This window comes from Pelodiscus sinensis, chromosome 18 (assembly GCF_052426305.1).
Source record: "Pelodiscus sinensis isolate ZL-2025 chromosome 18, ASM5242630v1, whole genome shotgun sequence".
Classification (NCBI taxonomy): domain Eukaryota; kingdom Metazoa; phylum Chordata; order Testudines; family Trionychidae; genus Pelodiscus; species Pelodiscus sinensis.
This window is the reverse complement of record NC_143069.1, coordinates 17,107,558-17,121,879: the sequence shown is the minus strand read 5'-3', so window position 1 is coordinate 17,121,879 and position 14,322 is coordinate 17,107,558. Positions and strand designations below refer to the sequence as shown.

The 14,322-nt window shown below is 59.5% G+C and overlaps 1 protein-coding gene across 1 annotated transcript; it reads right to left on the bottom strand.

Annotated features, from left to right (window-relative positions):
- Positions 1-1,136: 1,136 nt before the first annotated feature.
- On the bottom strand, positions 1,137-8,820 carry LOC149523262 (uncharacterized). Its single transcript, XM_089770414.1, has 5 exons — positions 8,388-8,820; positions 7,988-8,091; positions 7,553-7,675; positions 6,950-7,017; positions 1,137-1,140 (listed from the first exon to the last, which is right to left on the bottom strand). Exons 1-5 carry the CDS (start codon positions 8,818-8,820, stop codon positions 1,137-1,139), a joined length of 732 nt encoding a protein of 243 aa, XP_089626540.1.
- Between the last annotated feature and the right edge of the window lie 5,502 nt (positions 8,821-14,322).

Genomic DNA, 14,322 nt, shown 5'->3' with positions numbered 1-14,322 from the left:
CAGGTAAGTGGTTACTAAGATATTTATTAATAACTAGGTGCCACACTGACACATCCAAACAAGCCACAAACTCAGTACTGGTGCACAACACAAAATGTATTGTGCTCATGGGAGGAAACTCTTAGAGGGAACACTTCCCCCAGCCTCTCCACCCCCCGAGTTAATGTCACACACATTGGGTTAATGCAATTGCAGGATCGTTGCATGAGGAGGGTTTGGTGAGGGCCAAACTAATCCCTATTGGTAAAAGGATGGTGGGAAAAGTCCTTGGGGGGGGAGGTCACATGACACCTTTTATTTCTGGTCATGTGTCCATATTGCCCTGAAAGTCTTACCTCCAGAGGCGTGGCTAATGGGGGTCAAAGAGTACATTTAAAAACATTCTTTGGCTGCACACCCTAATGAAATGTGCTGCGCACGCCTATGGGCGGAGAGCAGATCCAGTCCTGGGAGCAGGGCTGCAGCCACAGAGTTATAGACGCCACCCAGAGAGCAGATCCGCATGCTGGGAGCAGGCCTGCAGCTGTAACCCACACACCTGATGTGGGTCACTATCCTATGGAGTGGCACTGAGACCACGTCCAGCAAGCAATTATTACAAGGGAGCTCTTCAGCTTATGCTGAGAGGTAACTGGCTTATAACTCAAGCTGTAGCAGCTCCTGCCCTAAGCTCCAAAAGTCCCAGGTTCTAATCCACCTGGTGGCAGTTGCACAGCCATGGAAGCAGAGGGGCCAGGGAACCCTCTGTACAGGACTCCCCCCCCCCCCCCCACACACACACACACCCTTGCTTCCTGGAATCAGCCACCTAGGTGAATAAAGCTGGAAACCCCCATGCCTATAGCTATGCGCCTTTGCTAAATAGCTAGAGCCATTCTAAAGTGCCCAGATCTCACAACTAAAAAGAAGATGTCCCAATGAGCTGTTAAGCTGTGCTGCCTGCCACAGACAAGTAGCTCCAAGAAGAGCGAGTGCTGTAACTCTGGAGCCTAATGATGGTGGTGTCCTCCAGCCATTTCAGATTAGTACAGCTGCCTCCCTGTGAACCAGGTGCGAGCTGGCCATGGGGTTCCATAGACCTGGCTTGTGCAGCCTAACCTGATAACCAAGCAGCCCATCCATTACTAGCCAGCTGATTACCTTGGACATGGGAGACCATGGCACTTGTAATTCCTGGGGCCTTCATGCACTGACAGGGTTTGACTCAATCGGCCAGCTAGGGAGAAAGAAATAAACAGAAGGCAGAGGAGTCACCAAGAGATCAGAAGACCAGCACGGTGCCTTATAGGCCGTTCAGCTGTGAAGAGTCACCAAGACAGGGCAGGTGATGCTAACCTGAGTTAGTCCATTAGCTGCGGCTAGGCTGGGCCACAAGAGGAGAGACAGGCAGTAAATCTGCAGCTGTCAGACCATAAGGAGGACACGGAGGATTCGAAACCAGCTCAGAGAACAGGGCTGGGTAAGATGCAACTCACCTAACACTGTGATCTGGCCACTTTGTGTTTAGATCCTGCTGCCCATGCCGCCAAATTCTAAGTGGTGACTCAGGCAGCAGGATCCAATTTTAAATGATTCACGGCTCAGGGTTACGGCAGGGGCGAGAGCCATGAGCCCTTTAAAAAGCTGTAGCCACGCTGGACAGCTGCCAGTAGTGGCAAAGCTGTGAGCTCTTTTCTGTGCTTTTAATTGAAAGCCTCAGCCACGGAGAACTCTGAGGGTGGGCTAGTCCACAACACCGCCCCTTCTGCCTCAGGCTCCGCCCCTTCTGTGGGTGGAGCCGGCCTATGACCCCATACCAAAATCCATTAAGTGGCCCCCTTCTGAAAATTATCGCCCAGCCCTGTCACAGAATCATAGAAAAGTCTGAGTGGAAGGGACCATGATAGGTCCAGTGTTTCGCAAACTTTTTTTATAATGTACCCCCTTTAAAAAAAAATGTGTAAGTACCCCCAGTACCTACAGTTTTCAGACACACACAATTTTTTTGAACCGTTGCAACACATTTGTTTAAACAACTGAATCGTAGCCGGGCGGGCGATGGCATTTTTGGGTGTAAAAGGTACAAAAAGAATAAAGCGCTGTCAAACTGAAAACAAAAATTCAGTTTTCGCCAAATTTCAGTTGTGTTGACGTGTCCCCCAGACATCTCTTGAGTACCTTTAAGGGGACTCGTACCACTGGTCGAGAAGCACTGATCTAGTCCACCCCTGCACCGAGACAGGACCAAGCATGTTTGTCTTACCTCTTGGCTCCTAGGACACGGCTTGAACTAACGCACTTGGAAAGACATTATCGTATATACGCCCAAAGTGCTTCGTCTCAGTGTATTACCATAAAATCTAACTGACCAAACTCCGACCTTTCATTTCCCTGTCACTTGGCCAGCCACAGCCTCACAAGCCTTCGGCATCAATCTCAAAGCCCTTGTCACGCTTTTACACAGCTGTGCTGACACGCTTGTGAGCCAGGCACACTTGTGCGACACGTCCCAAAGCACTTGCTCCAGGGCATTACATCGCACTTGCCTGCCTTTGATGGACAGGGAAAGGGAGACCTGAAAGGCCTCTCCAAGGTCACCAGCGCGAGAGTGAGCGCAGAATTGCGGAGCAAGGGTCTAACACACAACTCTGTGCCTTAGTCACTAGGTGGCATTAGATTAGAACCCGGGAGTTCTTACGCCCAACCCCTGCCCCCTCCACTAGGCCATGCTGCTGGCCTCCCGCCTCTCCCCCAGGGCTTGGAGACAGACGGGAGGCTGGAGCCAGCCTGCGCAGAAGGGGCTATAACGCTTACAGCTCGTTCATGACACTGCCCCTGCGCAGCCCCTCTCAGATCCACACTCGGAACCCACAAGAAACACCCCAAGAGCAGAGATGAAACCGCCACTCACCTGCAGCCCAGCTTCCAGGAAGGGCAAAGCAAAAGCAGAGCTCGCGGATTCCAGCCCAGCCTGGCACCTGCTTCCTGAACTTTGGCCCCTTTCCTCCAAGATAGCAGGAGGCTGCTCTGGGCCTTTTGTGCCCACGACGGGGCAGAAAAGCAAACTCAGCTGTTGGTTCCATCTTGCGGGCAGAGCCCCGGCAGACAGTGGCAGGCGGGGGTATCGACTGACCCTCCAACCCAGGATATTCCCCCCACACCTGGATTCGCTTCCTAGTCATCCCCATCTCCCTGCACGATCCTTGTTTCTCATCCCGCCGGTCCGAGAAATTGTCAGAGCAGGTTGATCCCGACCTTGCCAAGGGCTTAGGTTACATCACAAGGCTTTGCCACCACAGCTGGCTTGGCTTGGGTGTGTGGCAAAAGCCCCCCCCCCCGCCCCCGCTGGCACAGCTATTCTGGCAAAGCCGCCAGGGCAAATGGCAACTCTGCCAAAAAGCATCTGCTGGCTTTAAGCTCCCTGCGAGCTGTTCTCATCGCTCAGCCATCACCACCACTGCCCTGCCTCTGTCCTGCTCCTCATCCCCGCCCCCACTCCTATCCCCTGCTCTCCTCCATCTCCTCCCCCTTCCCTTCTCCTGCCCCTCCCCATTTCCACCTGCCCTGCCCATCCCCGTCCTCTCCCTCCCCCCGTCTGTCCCCCTCTTATGTGAGGGCTTTGCTGGAAACGCCCCCCCCCCCCAAGCCAGGGAGATCTCCCCTCCGGGAACAATTCAGCCCCCCCCATCTCGCTCCCTCCACTCCACAGTATTTCCTCCATTCCCCACAGTTGAAAATTGAGCTCCCCCATACCCTCAGGTGACAGTCGGGCTCCCCCATACGCAGCTGCCTAGGTAGGCACCTCCGCAGCCAGAGCCTGCCCCTGGCGCCCACGTCCCCTCCCCGACTGCCTGTCCCAGGCGACCACCTGAACCTGCGTCCCCCATTCCCTCAGATCACAGCTCCCTCCCTGACCCTGCACCCCCCGACACCCCTCCCCCAGGCCAGACTCCTCTCTGGCACCCGCACCCCCTCCCCCAAACCCTCTGCTCCCCCTTCACCCAGGTCACAGCTCCCTCCCTGACCCTGCACCCCCCCGACACCCCTCCCCCAGGCCAGACTCCTCTCTGGCACCCGCACCCCCTCCCCCAAACCTTCTGCTCCCCCTTCACCCAGGTCACAGCTCCCTCCCTGACCCTGCACCCCTCTAGAGCCCCTCCCCCAGGCCAGAGTCCTCTCCTGCGCCCATACCCCCTCCTGGACCCTGCACCCCTATCCACCGCCCCAGATCATACCCCCCCCCTGCACCCAGGCTCCACCCCTAAGCTCCCTTCTGCACCCAACCACCCCGTCCCAGACCCCAAAGCCCTCGGTAGAAATGTGGCCCTTGATCAGTTGCCAAAATGGCCCCCCCATTACAAATTATTGACCAAGCCTGATCCAAATGTTTTTTGAAACATTGTTTAATGAGAATGTAAATACAATTCAATACAATTGGGAGGGTTGGGGGGAGGGGGACGCAGCTGCTGGCTCCTCAGCTCTTGCTGCTCTCACTGGGTGTCTTCCTGCTGCAAGGGAAGCAGAATCCGTCACATTCATCCCTGGGGACTCAGGGGAACTGGCCCCCCAGCATTTCCACCCTCCTCCCCCTGCTCTCTGGTCACCCCCCGTCAGGCCCGCAGGGTGAGCTCCTGACCCCCCCCCCCCCCAGAGCTCCTGACACCTCGGGCCCCTCCCGCCTCCTAGGACAGTTTCTGTGTTCAGAGCCTCCCCCACCCCCAGGGACGCTCGCAGGGGCAGGAGGGATTCTGCCAGCAGGGACGTGGGGTGGGGGCAGCCTGAGGAAAGGGGCGGGGGACTCCCTGAGGGGATGGGAAGGAGACCCTGGCCCTGCCCCACTCTCCTGATCTGCTCCGGCTGCTCACCATGTATTCCAGGAGCTGATGGGCCTGCCCATGCAGGGCGTGGGCCAGGACCAGCCCGGCCTGGCTGGGGCGCCGCAGGGGGGAGCGGGCAGCGAGCAGAGCCTTGTCCAAAAAGCAATTCTCCTGCTCTGCTGTGAAGAGCTGCCCAAAGACCTGGAATCAAGAGCACAGGAGGTTTCAGCTGACGGCCCAGAGCCCGGCCCCAACTCCTGGGGCTAAAACAGCTTCCTCCTCCCCCAAACTCCCTTCCAGACCCTGCACCCAGACGCTCTCCTCACCCGGCACCCCAACCCCTGCCCCAGGTCACAGCTTCCTCCTGCCCCCAAGACCCTCCTACCCCCACGAGGGCCCCAGCCAGCCCCACCCCCGAGCCCTGCCCTGCCCTGGCAGCGCGTCCTTACCTCTCCCACCCGCACGCTGTTGCTGTGAGCCAGGACCCATCTTTCTTTGTAGTAGTGTCTGCACCACAGGTCCTCTGCCTGGTGGATGTTGAGGCCTGCAAGAGACACAACAGGGTCATTCTGCTGGCAGGTCTGAGCCCTTCCCCTCCCACGGGTCCCTGCAGGCATCCCTGGGCAAATGGAGGGGCACAGGGGGCAGAAGGGGAACACAGAGGGACGCATCCCCCCTTGGGCCAGTCTGGGGGAAAAGGGCTGGGTCCCCTCCCCCCGCCGCCGGCACCCTCAGGGTGTCCCTGGGGCCCAGGTCCCGGCTGGGTTCCTTACCCCTGTGGTGCAGGAGGAGTTGATACAGGCTGTGCACCCCCTCCCGGGCCAGCCGGCTGACGTCTTCGGATGGGTCCGAAATAAAAAGGCCCAGCTGGGCCACGTGGTGACCCATCCTCGGCCAGTCGGCGGAGTTCTGAGGGGAGAGAAGAGGGGGGGTCCCTCAGCATCCTGGGGCTGCACGTCCCATGCAAACGGCCGCCGAGGCGGGTCTGAACTCGGGGGACGGACAGAGACACCTCCCGGGGCGGGGCGGGGCCGGCCTTGCGAGGAGACAACCCTGAGCAATGGCCCCGACTGAAGGGTCACTCCGGGGGTGGAACAAGGGGATCCACTGACGGCCACTCCCCAGTCCCCAGGCCCAGTCCCTCAAGAGCCCCCCTGAAGGACCCAGGGTCGCCCCTCCCCGGGGAAAGGAGAACGCGGCCCATTCCCGGCCCATTCCCGGCCCTGCCTCTGCCTCCCGGGGACGCTCCCAGCCCCGCGCCCTGCAGCCCCAGACCCCCCGGCTCCGAGGTCACTTACGTCAAACCCCGGGAGGGTGGTGGCGACTCCCAGCAGGGCCGTGGTGCTGCCAAGGGCCCTGGCTCGCTCCTGGGGCAGGCGGGACTCCAGCCACGGGCTCAGGTGCTGGGGGGGAAAGAGGCAGGTCAGGACCCGTAGGGAGGTGCCGGTTCTGGGCAGAGCCTGGGGCTCCTCTCGGACTGTGCCCCCCCCAGCCACTGACACTGCTCCTCTCTCGGCCCCCCCCCCGAGGAAGCAGGGACAATGGCCCCGTCCCCCCCACGGGGCTCACCTCCATTATGAGCTGCAGCCGGGCGGTGTCTGGGGACTCGGTGAGGAGGCTCGCCAGTAGGGCCCGGAGGTCGTAGGGAAGGGCCCGGATGAACTGCTGCAAGACAAGGGGGAGCCCTGGGTCAGAGGGGGGTTGGGGAATCCAGGCCACCCGCTGGCTCCGGGGTGCAGCCTTGAGCAGGGTCTGAGCCGCCTCGCAGAGCAGGGAAGAGCCCAGGCTGGGCATGGAAGGGTCGGGCCCCCGGGAGAGCAACGGGAACCCTGGAGGGAAGGATCCAAACCTGCAGCTTCTTCCCTCCCTCTGCCCCGCCCCCCTCTCTGGAGCTCCAGCCCAGCCCGGGAGCAGGGCCCGGAGGGACGTACCTGAGTGTGGATGGGCTCCTGCTGCCAGTCCCCAGACACTGTCTGTCCCACGGCCGCCGTCAGCAGGGGGCTCAGGAGCTGGGCCCGCAGGGGAGGCTGCAAGGTGCTGGCAGGAGAGAGGGGCAGAGACTGTTAATTCAGCAGCAGGAGACAGAGACTTTCCCACTCCCTGGCCAGGGGATCTGCTCTGGGGGGAGTCGGCGGGGGGGGGGGGGTCGGTACCTGAGGCTGCAGGCGGCGTTGAGGCAGTCGGCCAAGACCAGCGGGGGGGGCGAGTCCTCCATGATCTCCTGTGAGACCCAAGGAGACAAAGGGGCGTGTGAGGCTGGGGCCCCCAAGAGACGCTCACGCGGCCAGCGCCCCCACCCAGCAGGATCCAACCCCACTGCCTCCCGCTGCCCTGTAGCCCCCCTGCCCGGCACAGGGCCCCTCCCAGCACCCCCCTCCCAAACCGGGACCAGCTCAATCCTTGTCCCCAGGCCGTCTCCTGCCCCTCACTGCCCTGGTGACCAGCCTCTGAACCTCCTCATCCCTGCTCCCCAGGCGCATCCCCAGCAGCCCGCTCGGCTCCCTTCCAGCCCCCCATGGCCCGGGGAGACCCCTCCCTGTCCCGAATCCCCCTTCCAGTCCGGCACCCCAGACCTGCCCCATTTCTGTGTCCCTCCCTCCTCCAGCATCCCCACCCACCCTCCCCATGTCCACCTCCAGCCCTCCTGGCTCCACCCATCCCGTTTCCAGCACCCCCACCCGTCGCCATGGCCCAGGCAGACCCCTGTCCACCCCACGTATCCCCTCCCCTCCTCCCAGCTGCCGCGATTCGCTTACAACGATCCTGGCCATCATGGTGTCCTTGCAGCAGCGCGGCGCCAGGGTGTCCTCGCCCCTTTGGAGGGCGGCGAGGCAGGCGAGGGGGATGGCCAAGAGGAACCGCTGCAGGGCGGCTGGGCTCTGCACCCCAGAGAGAGTCTGTGAGCCTGGGGCCTGCCTGCCCCCCACGGACAGCTGCAGGGCTCAGGTCTCCCAGGAGTGGAGGTGGGAGCTGCCGGTTGTCCAAGCACCCACACTCCCCCCCCAACTGCTGCCTCAGGCTTGTGGGGGCCCAGCTGGTGCATGACAAGAGCCCCCAGCTTGGGGGGTCCAGGTCATGCAGGAGAAGGGGCCCCAGGGGGATCCCCAGGGACAAGCCCCTCCCGGAGGGGGGGACGTGTTGGGAAGGGGCCGGACAATCTCGGGTCCCCCCCGTGTGGAGAAGGTTCCTACCGTGTCCCGGGTGTGGAGCTGCTCTTCCATGTCATAGATGGCCCCTTCCTCCACCCGGGAGTCCACCCGCTCCTGGCAGATCTCCGCCGAGGCGCAGGGGGGCTCTGTGCGGGAGGGAAGGGACCAGGGTGACTCCAGCGGCCAGCAGGGGTCACGCGCCCCCATGTCAGGGACCCAGGGCAGGTTGGGCCCCACACGTCCCTCGCAGGGACCCATCCCCCTTCCACCCTCACATCTGCCAACGCCCTCAGCAGAGCCCCCACCAGGAAGAAGAGAGCCAAGCAGCCCCCCCCCCATCCATTGCCCAGGGTGCGGGGCAGACACTGGGGCTGTCCCTCCCCGCCCCCCCCCCCCGGGTACTGGGTGAGCCCCTGGGCCCAGCGTGTTCACGGCCCCTCACCTGGGTCTGAGCGGCTGCAGGAGGTGGCCCGGCTGCAGCTGGAGGCCCAGGCGCTGCTGCTGACGGACCTGGACCCACAGCTGCAGGGGCTGGTGCGGGGAGCGACGGGCTGGGGGCTCCCGGAGACTGGCAGGTCCCCGGGGGCCGGGCAGGGCGATGCCCCCTGGTGGTAATGGGGGCTGGGCTCCCGGGGCAGGTGTTTCTCTCCACAGAGGAGGCCCCGGAGCCACCCTACCCAGCTCCCCCGCTGGGCTGGGTCCCGCCTGCCCAGCCGCCTCTGGAGCCAGGTCCGGGGGGGCCTGGCCGGTGGGCGAGTCGCCCCGAGCTGGTGGGATCCAGCTTCCCCGCCCGCGGGGACGGAGAAGCTGCTCCCCACCGGCCCTGGGGCCATCTTCAGGGCTTTCTTGAACCACAGCCGAAAACGTTTGGCCATGCTGCAAATGAGGGGAGCAAAGGGGAGCTTGGGGCGCAGCCTGCAGAGCGAAATCCAGGGGTTCCAGCTCCCCAGAGCGACTGCCCCCAGCCCCCAAATGGCCCCTTGCTTATCGGTTCGGTCTTGCACAGGCACTGCAAGGACCTGAGGGTATGTCTACACTACCCCGCTAGTTCGAACTAGGAGGGTAATGTAGGCATACCGCACTTGCAAATGAAGCCCGGGATGTGAATTTCCCGGGCTTCATTTGCATAAGCGGGGAGCCGCCATTTTTAAAACCCCGCTCGTTCGAACCCCGTGCAGCGCGGCTACACGGGGCACGAACTAGGTAGTTCGAACTAGGCTTCCTAGTTCAAACTACCGTTACTCCTCATTCCACGAGTCTCCTGCCCATCAACAGCCCCTTCTTGGCCAATCAGGGGAGAATCTAAGGTGTGGGGGGTGGAGCGTTCTCCCCAAAGACACCGGCATAGACTTGTTCCAGCCCCACCTCCCCAGTCCCCACAATGGGGGCTGCATCCCCCACCCCACGGCTCCTGCAAACCACCCCCCGTCCTTCAGCTAGTCTGTTGGGTCCCAAGCTGGGGGAGGCAGCAAGGGAAGGTCACAGAGGAGGCAAGAACAGAGCAGAAATGTGGGGGGATGGAGGAAAAGGGAAACCAACCAGGAGAAAGCCCCAGTGGCGCTAAGGACGCAGCCCAGGTGAGGAATCACCTTCTGGCCCTTGACCGAGGGCTGGGCCTGCCTGGAACCCAGCCGGCCCCGGGCGGGATCCAACCCCTGGGGGCTCTTACCTTCGTCACAAAGGTGTCGGGATGTGGAACTCACAGAACGCGAATGAACCGTGAGGAGGAGACGCACCAGAGCTAAAGCAACCGGGGGTCTCCAAAGTCCCCTGGGCCCGCCCCCCGCTTTTATCAGCCTGAGATGTGGGTCCCTCTGTGAGGTCACCACCTCCCCACCTGCCCTTTGCCTTATATGCTGAGGGCTGCCCAAAGCCCCTGTGAGGTCACCGCCCCCCCCCCCCCACCCTGCCAGGCAAATGTCCTGCCTCTGGACACCCCCCTGGGAAGTTTGAGCCATTACTAGGGGTCCCTCCCCCTCCCTCATAGGCTGCTCCCTGCCCTACACTGCAGGCTTCTTGCACGAGAGCTGTTTCACGCCGGAGTTCTTGCGCAAAAGGTCTCGTGCAAGAGTGCCTGTCACGTTGCTGAATTGGAGGGAAGCAGCCAGATCGCTGCTGCACCCCTGGGTGGGGGTGTTGGCCCCAGAAATTGGTATGGGGGGATTGAATGGGGATTGAATTGTTTGTTGATCTTATGTACGCTATTTATGTGAATGTATAATGTCTATGTGTGTAGGTAGGAATCTGTAATATGTGTGGAAGCTGAATATTTCTGTGAATGTGGCTGAGCATTGCTATGGACAGGCTGGGTAGCAAAGCCCTGTGGAACAATGGCCCTTGATGGCCCAAAGACACACCTAAAGCAGGAGGGCGGAGACCCAAGGGCTGCCAGCAGAGAGAGACTGAGGACCAGGTGACCGGCTGAGACCAGAAGAGGCCAGGAAGGAGATAAATAGGCCATGTGGTCGAGGCCATTTTGGTTCTCAGCTCAGCACTTCATCCCAGAGGCAGCACTGCAGGGATTGAAGAGCCCGGAAGACCTGTGAACCCATCCTGATCGTAGGATGTGCAATAAGAACTTTTAACCAGCAGCTGCAACATCTCTGCTAGAGCCTGCATCGAGAACTGGGAGATTCGGTGCATGTAACGTACTGTACTTTAATAACCTCACTCTCAAGCTTTTCTTTCTTGTAATAATAAACCTTTAGATATAGATTCTAAAGGATTGGCCCAGCGTGATTTCTGGTAAGGTCCAGAGGGTAAATTGACCAGGGATCTGTGGCTGGTTTCTTGGAACCGGACAGAACTTGTTCGGGGTAGGTGGGATTGGGTGCTAGGACCCCCCACCTGTGTATAGGCCCGGGGCCATCTGGGGCACAGATATTGCTGGGGTGTCGGAGGGGTTTTGCTCGGGAGGCTTAGGGCAGGCTGCTGAAGCGCTCTGTGAGGCTGGTTTGTGGCCTGTTTGGAGAGGTCGCCAGTCAGGGGGACTGTAAAGAGCCCCGGATTTGAGCAATTCGCCCTGAGCGGACGCCCTAACCTGTGCCCAGACACGGCCCGGTCCGTCACAGTGCCTCCACCCTGCCATGGGCTTTTGCACAAGAGCGTCCATGGCAGTGTGAACGCTCTCTTGTGCAAGAAAGCTCTGATGGTCATTTTAGCCATAAAAGTGTCTTGCTCAAGAAGCCCCTGGTGCCCGTCCACGCTGCCTTCTTGCACAACAGCTCTTGCACAAAGGGGGCTTAGTCATCGTCGGGAGAGGAATAACTCCTGTGCAAGGAGCCCTGTTCTCTGATGCTTTACTGCAAATTTACTTCTGCAAGAACACACGTAGAGTGTAGACGCGCCACAAGTTTTTTCGCAAGAACACGCAAAAACAAGCCATGTGGATGTTTTCTTTTTAGGCAAAAGCCCCTTTTTGCACAAGATCGGTCGGCCTTTTTGCAGGCATAGGGATCTTGTGGGAAAAGGGGTTTTTTTGCACAAAAAGTAAACATCCACACGGCTTGGTTTTGCGCACAAACCCCGAGCACAAAAACGGATCGGCAGAAAACATGCAAATGACATTGCGTGTCATAGAGTCCCTCGTTAGCATATTTGTTGCCAAAAAAACTCGTTGTGTAGACGTAGCCTAGGAGAGAAGCGATCTCAGACACAAAGCCCTTCAGTAAGAGGGCATAGCCCTGGGGCGTGGTAGGAGGCGTACGGCAGACATGGGAGGTCACTCTCCTAGCTATTTGGCACGGAGGAGGCCTCAGCTGGAGCACTGTGTCCAGATCTCAGGGCCATGCTTTAGGAGAGAGAGTCCAGAGGGGAACTATGAAAAGGGATTAGGGACGTTAGATATTCACTGAGTAGTCAATTAACCTCATGATTTCTTATCGGTTACTTGACTTTTCGATAGTCCCCAGGGGCCAGCTGTCTCAGTCCTGGCTCGCGCTGGGTCCGGGACCTACCCCCTCTGCGGCTCTGCATTTACAGTGTGTTAGGAGCCAGGCAGGCAGGCAGCCTCGCTCAGTTCCAGTTTGCACCAGGTCCAGAAGCTCAGACCCAGCCCCCAGGCAAGGGCTGCTGCCAGCTTGTGCTGCTGCCTCTGATACAGAGGCAGCAGTACGGAGTGCCAGGAGGGAACTGGTCTAAAAAGCACCTCCCCTTGCGACCTGGCTGCCTGTCACCCCACGCTGCTGCCTCCGTTTTTGGCGAGAGAGAGCCGCCTGTCTTGAGACACCGGTGGGGAGTCGGATTTTCAAAAGGCAGGTCTCTGTCCTTTGTGAGCCTTCCAAAGCGCTTCGGTGGGGGGAGGGGGCAGGAAGGCGGACGACACTCAGGAATTGTAGCACCCAAATCCACGGAGTGTTTCGCCAGCACCTCCTGCAACAGAGCCCAATCCCTGACAGGCTTTTAGGCAAGATAGATCATTTGAAAAAATGACAGACACAGGGTTTTCCGTCACCGCTCTCCCTTTCTTTTATTTCCCTGGGCTAACTGGCTTGTTCCTCTTTGGCTAAGGATGGAAGGGTATGTCTACACTACAATGTTAGTTCGAACTAACGGACGTTAGTTCGAACTAACATTCATAGCCGCTACACTAGCGCTCCGCTAGTTCGAATTTGAATCGAACTAGCGGAGCGCTTAGTTCGAACTAGGAAAACCTCATTTTACGAGGCTTAAGCCTAGTTCGAACTTACTAGTTCGAATTAAGGGCTGTGTAGCCCCTTAATTCGAACGAGTGGGAGGCTAGCCCTCCCCAGGTTTCCCTGGTGGCCACTCTGGCCAACACCAGGGAAACTCTATGCCCCCCTCCCGGCCCCGGACCCCTTAAAGGGGCACGGGCTGGCTACGGTGCCCGTGCCAGGTGCAAGCCTGCTAGCACCCAGCCAGCAGACCCTGCACCTGTCACGGCACAGAGCCACCCACCCGATGTCCCCCAGCCCACCCCCTCTTCCCGGGACCAGGCTGGAAGCTCCCGGAAGCTTGCCCGGGACCGCAAGAGGCGGGTACATTCCTGGGCTAGTGCGGACATCGTGGACCTCGTCCACGATCTCCGCACTAGGCACAGGAAAGTGGCCATCTAGGGCAGGAGAGCTGCCAGCCTGGCCACCCAGGAGCAGGTTTGCATGAAAATCAAGGGGGTCCACTGAGACCCCCGACCCTGAGCCCTGAGCTTACAATGGCCGTCCTGGGTCAGACCAAAGGTCCATCTAGCCCAGTAGCCTGTCTGCCGACAGCGGCCAACCCTAGGGACTGTGGAGGGGATGGACCAAAGACAGTGACCAAGCCATTTGTCTCGTGCCATCCCTCTCCAGCCTTGCACAAACTTTGGGCAGGGACACCACTCCTACCCCCTGGCTAAGACTACTCCATGGGCCCAACCTCCATGACTTGATCTCACTTCCCTTTCAACTCTGTTCTAGTTGTAGCCTTCACAGCCTCCTGCAGCAAGGAGTTCCACCGGTTAACTATTTGCTTTGTCAAGAAGAACAACTTTCTCTTACTAGTTTCAAGCCTGCTACCCAGTCCTTTCCTTTGGTGTCCTCTAGTCCTTCTTTATGGGAACTCATGAAGAACTTTTCTGAATGCACCCTCTCCACCCAACCCCTGCTTTTAGAGACCTCTAGCCTGTCCCCCCTCCGTCTCCTCTTTTCTAAGCTGAACAGTCCCAGTCTCTGTAGCCTCTCTTCATCTGGGACCTGTTCCCAACCCCTTATCATGTTAGTTGCCCTCCCCTCTCCCAGCCTTAATCTTCCCCTCTCCCACCTCCTTTTCCCAGTCTCCCCCAGTTTTGTTCAATAAAGACAGAGTCAATGTTGGAAGAAACGTTATCTTTATTTTGTACATCAATAAGAAGGGGGGCTAGGGAAGGGTAAGTGGAAGGAGGTGAGGGAGGAATGGGGTACGAGCCCCCGATGGGGAGGACTGGGCTGGCTCTGCAGGCTTCTGGGGGTGGAAGCTCTCCTGCAGCCCCCGATTACCCCCTCTCCCCAGATGGCAGCCTGCGGCAAGTGCAGCCGGGCTGATGGCTGAGTGGTGTGATGTGCCCAGTGTGGGTACTCCGGGCACTCCAAGCCAGGACTGGTTTTCAAGCGGGGCACCCCTTAGAACTGTCTGTCCGGGGTGGGGGTCGGGACCCTTTAAGCGCAGCCCTCGGCTAGCCTGAGACTGCATCTCCACGCTCTAAGTCCTCCTCTGATGCCCTGCTGGCACTGCTTCCGGCCATCCTTAAGCCCTGTTCAGAGTCCACTCAATGTGGACTTGCTAGTTCGAATTAGCAAAACTAGTTTTTAGTTCTAGACGCGTTAGTTCGAATTAGCTTAGTTCGAACTAGCGCTGTAGTGTAGACATACCCGAAGAGAGGAGCCAGCAGGGGTAGAATGAAT

What these genes read in the sequence shown, in the direction of transcription:
- LOC149523262 (XM_089770414.1), bottom strand. Translation starts at nt 8,820, where the DNA reads ATGGCCAAACGTTTTCGGCTGTGGTTCAAGAAAGCCCTGAAGATGGCC. An exon ending in AGCTCCACACCCGGGACACG is followed by an intron (nt 7,676 to 7,987) that starts GTAGGAACCTTC and finishes TCTGGGGTGCAG; the next exon opens with AGCCCAGCCGCCCTGCAGCG. An exon ending in CCATGATGGCCAGGATCGTT is followed by an intron (nt 7,018 to 7,552) that starts GTAAGCGAATCG and finishes TGGGTCTCACAG; the next exon opens with GAGATCATGGAGGACTCGCC.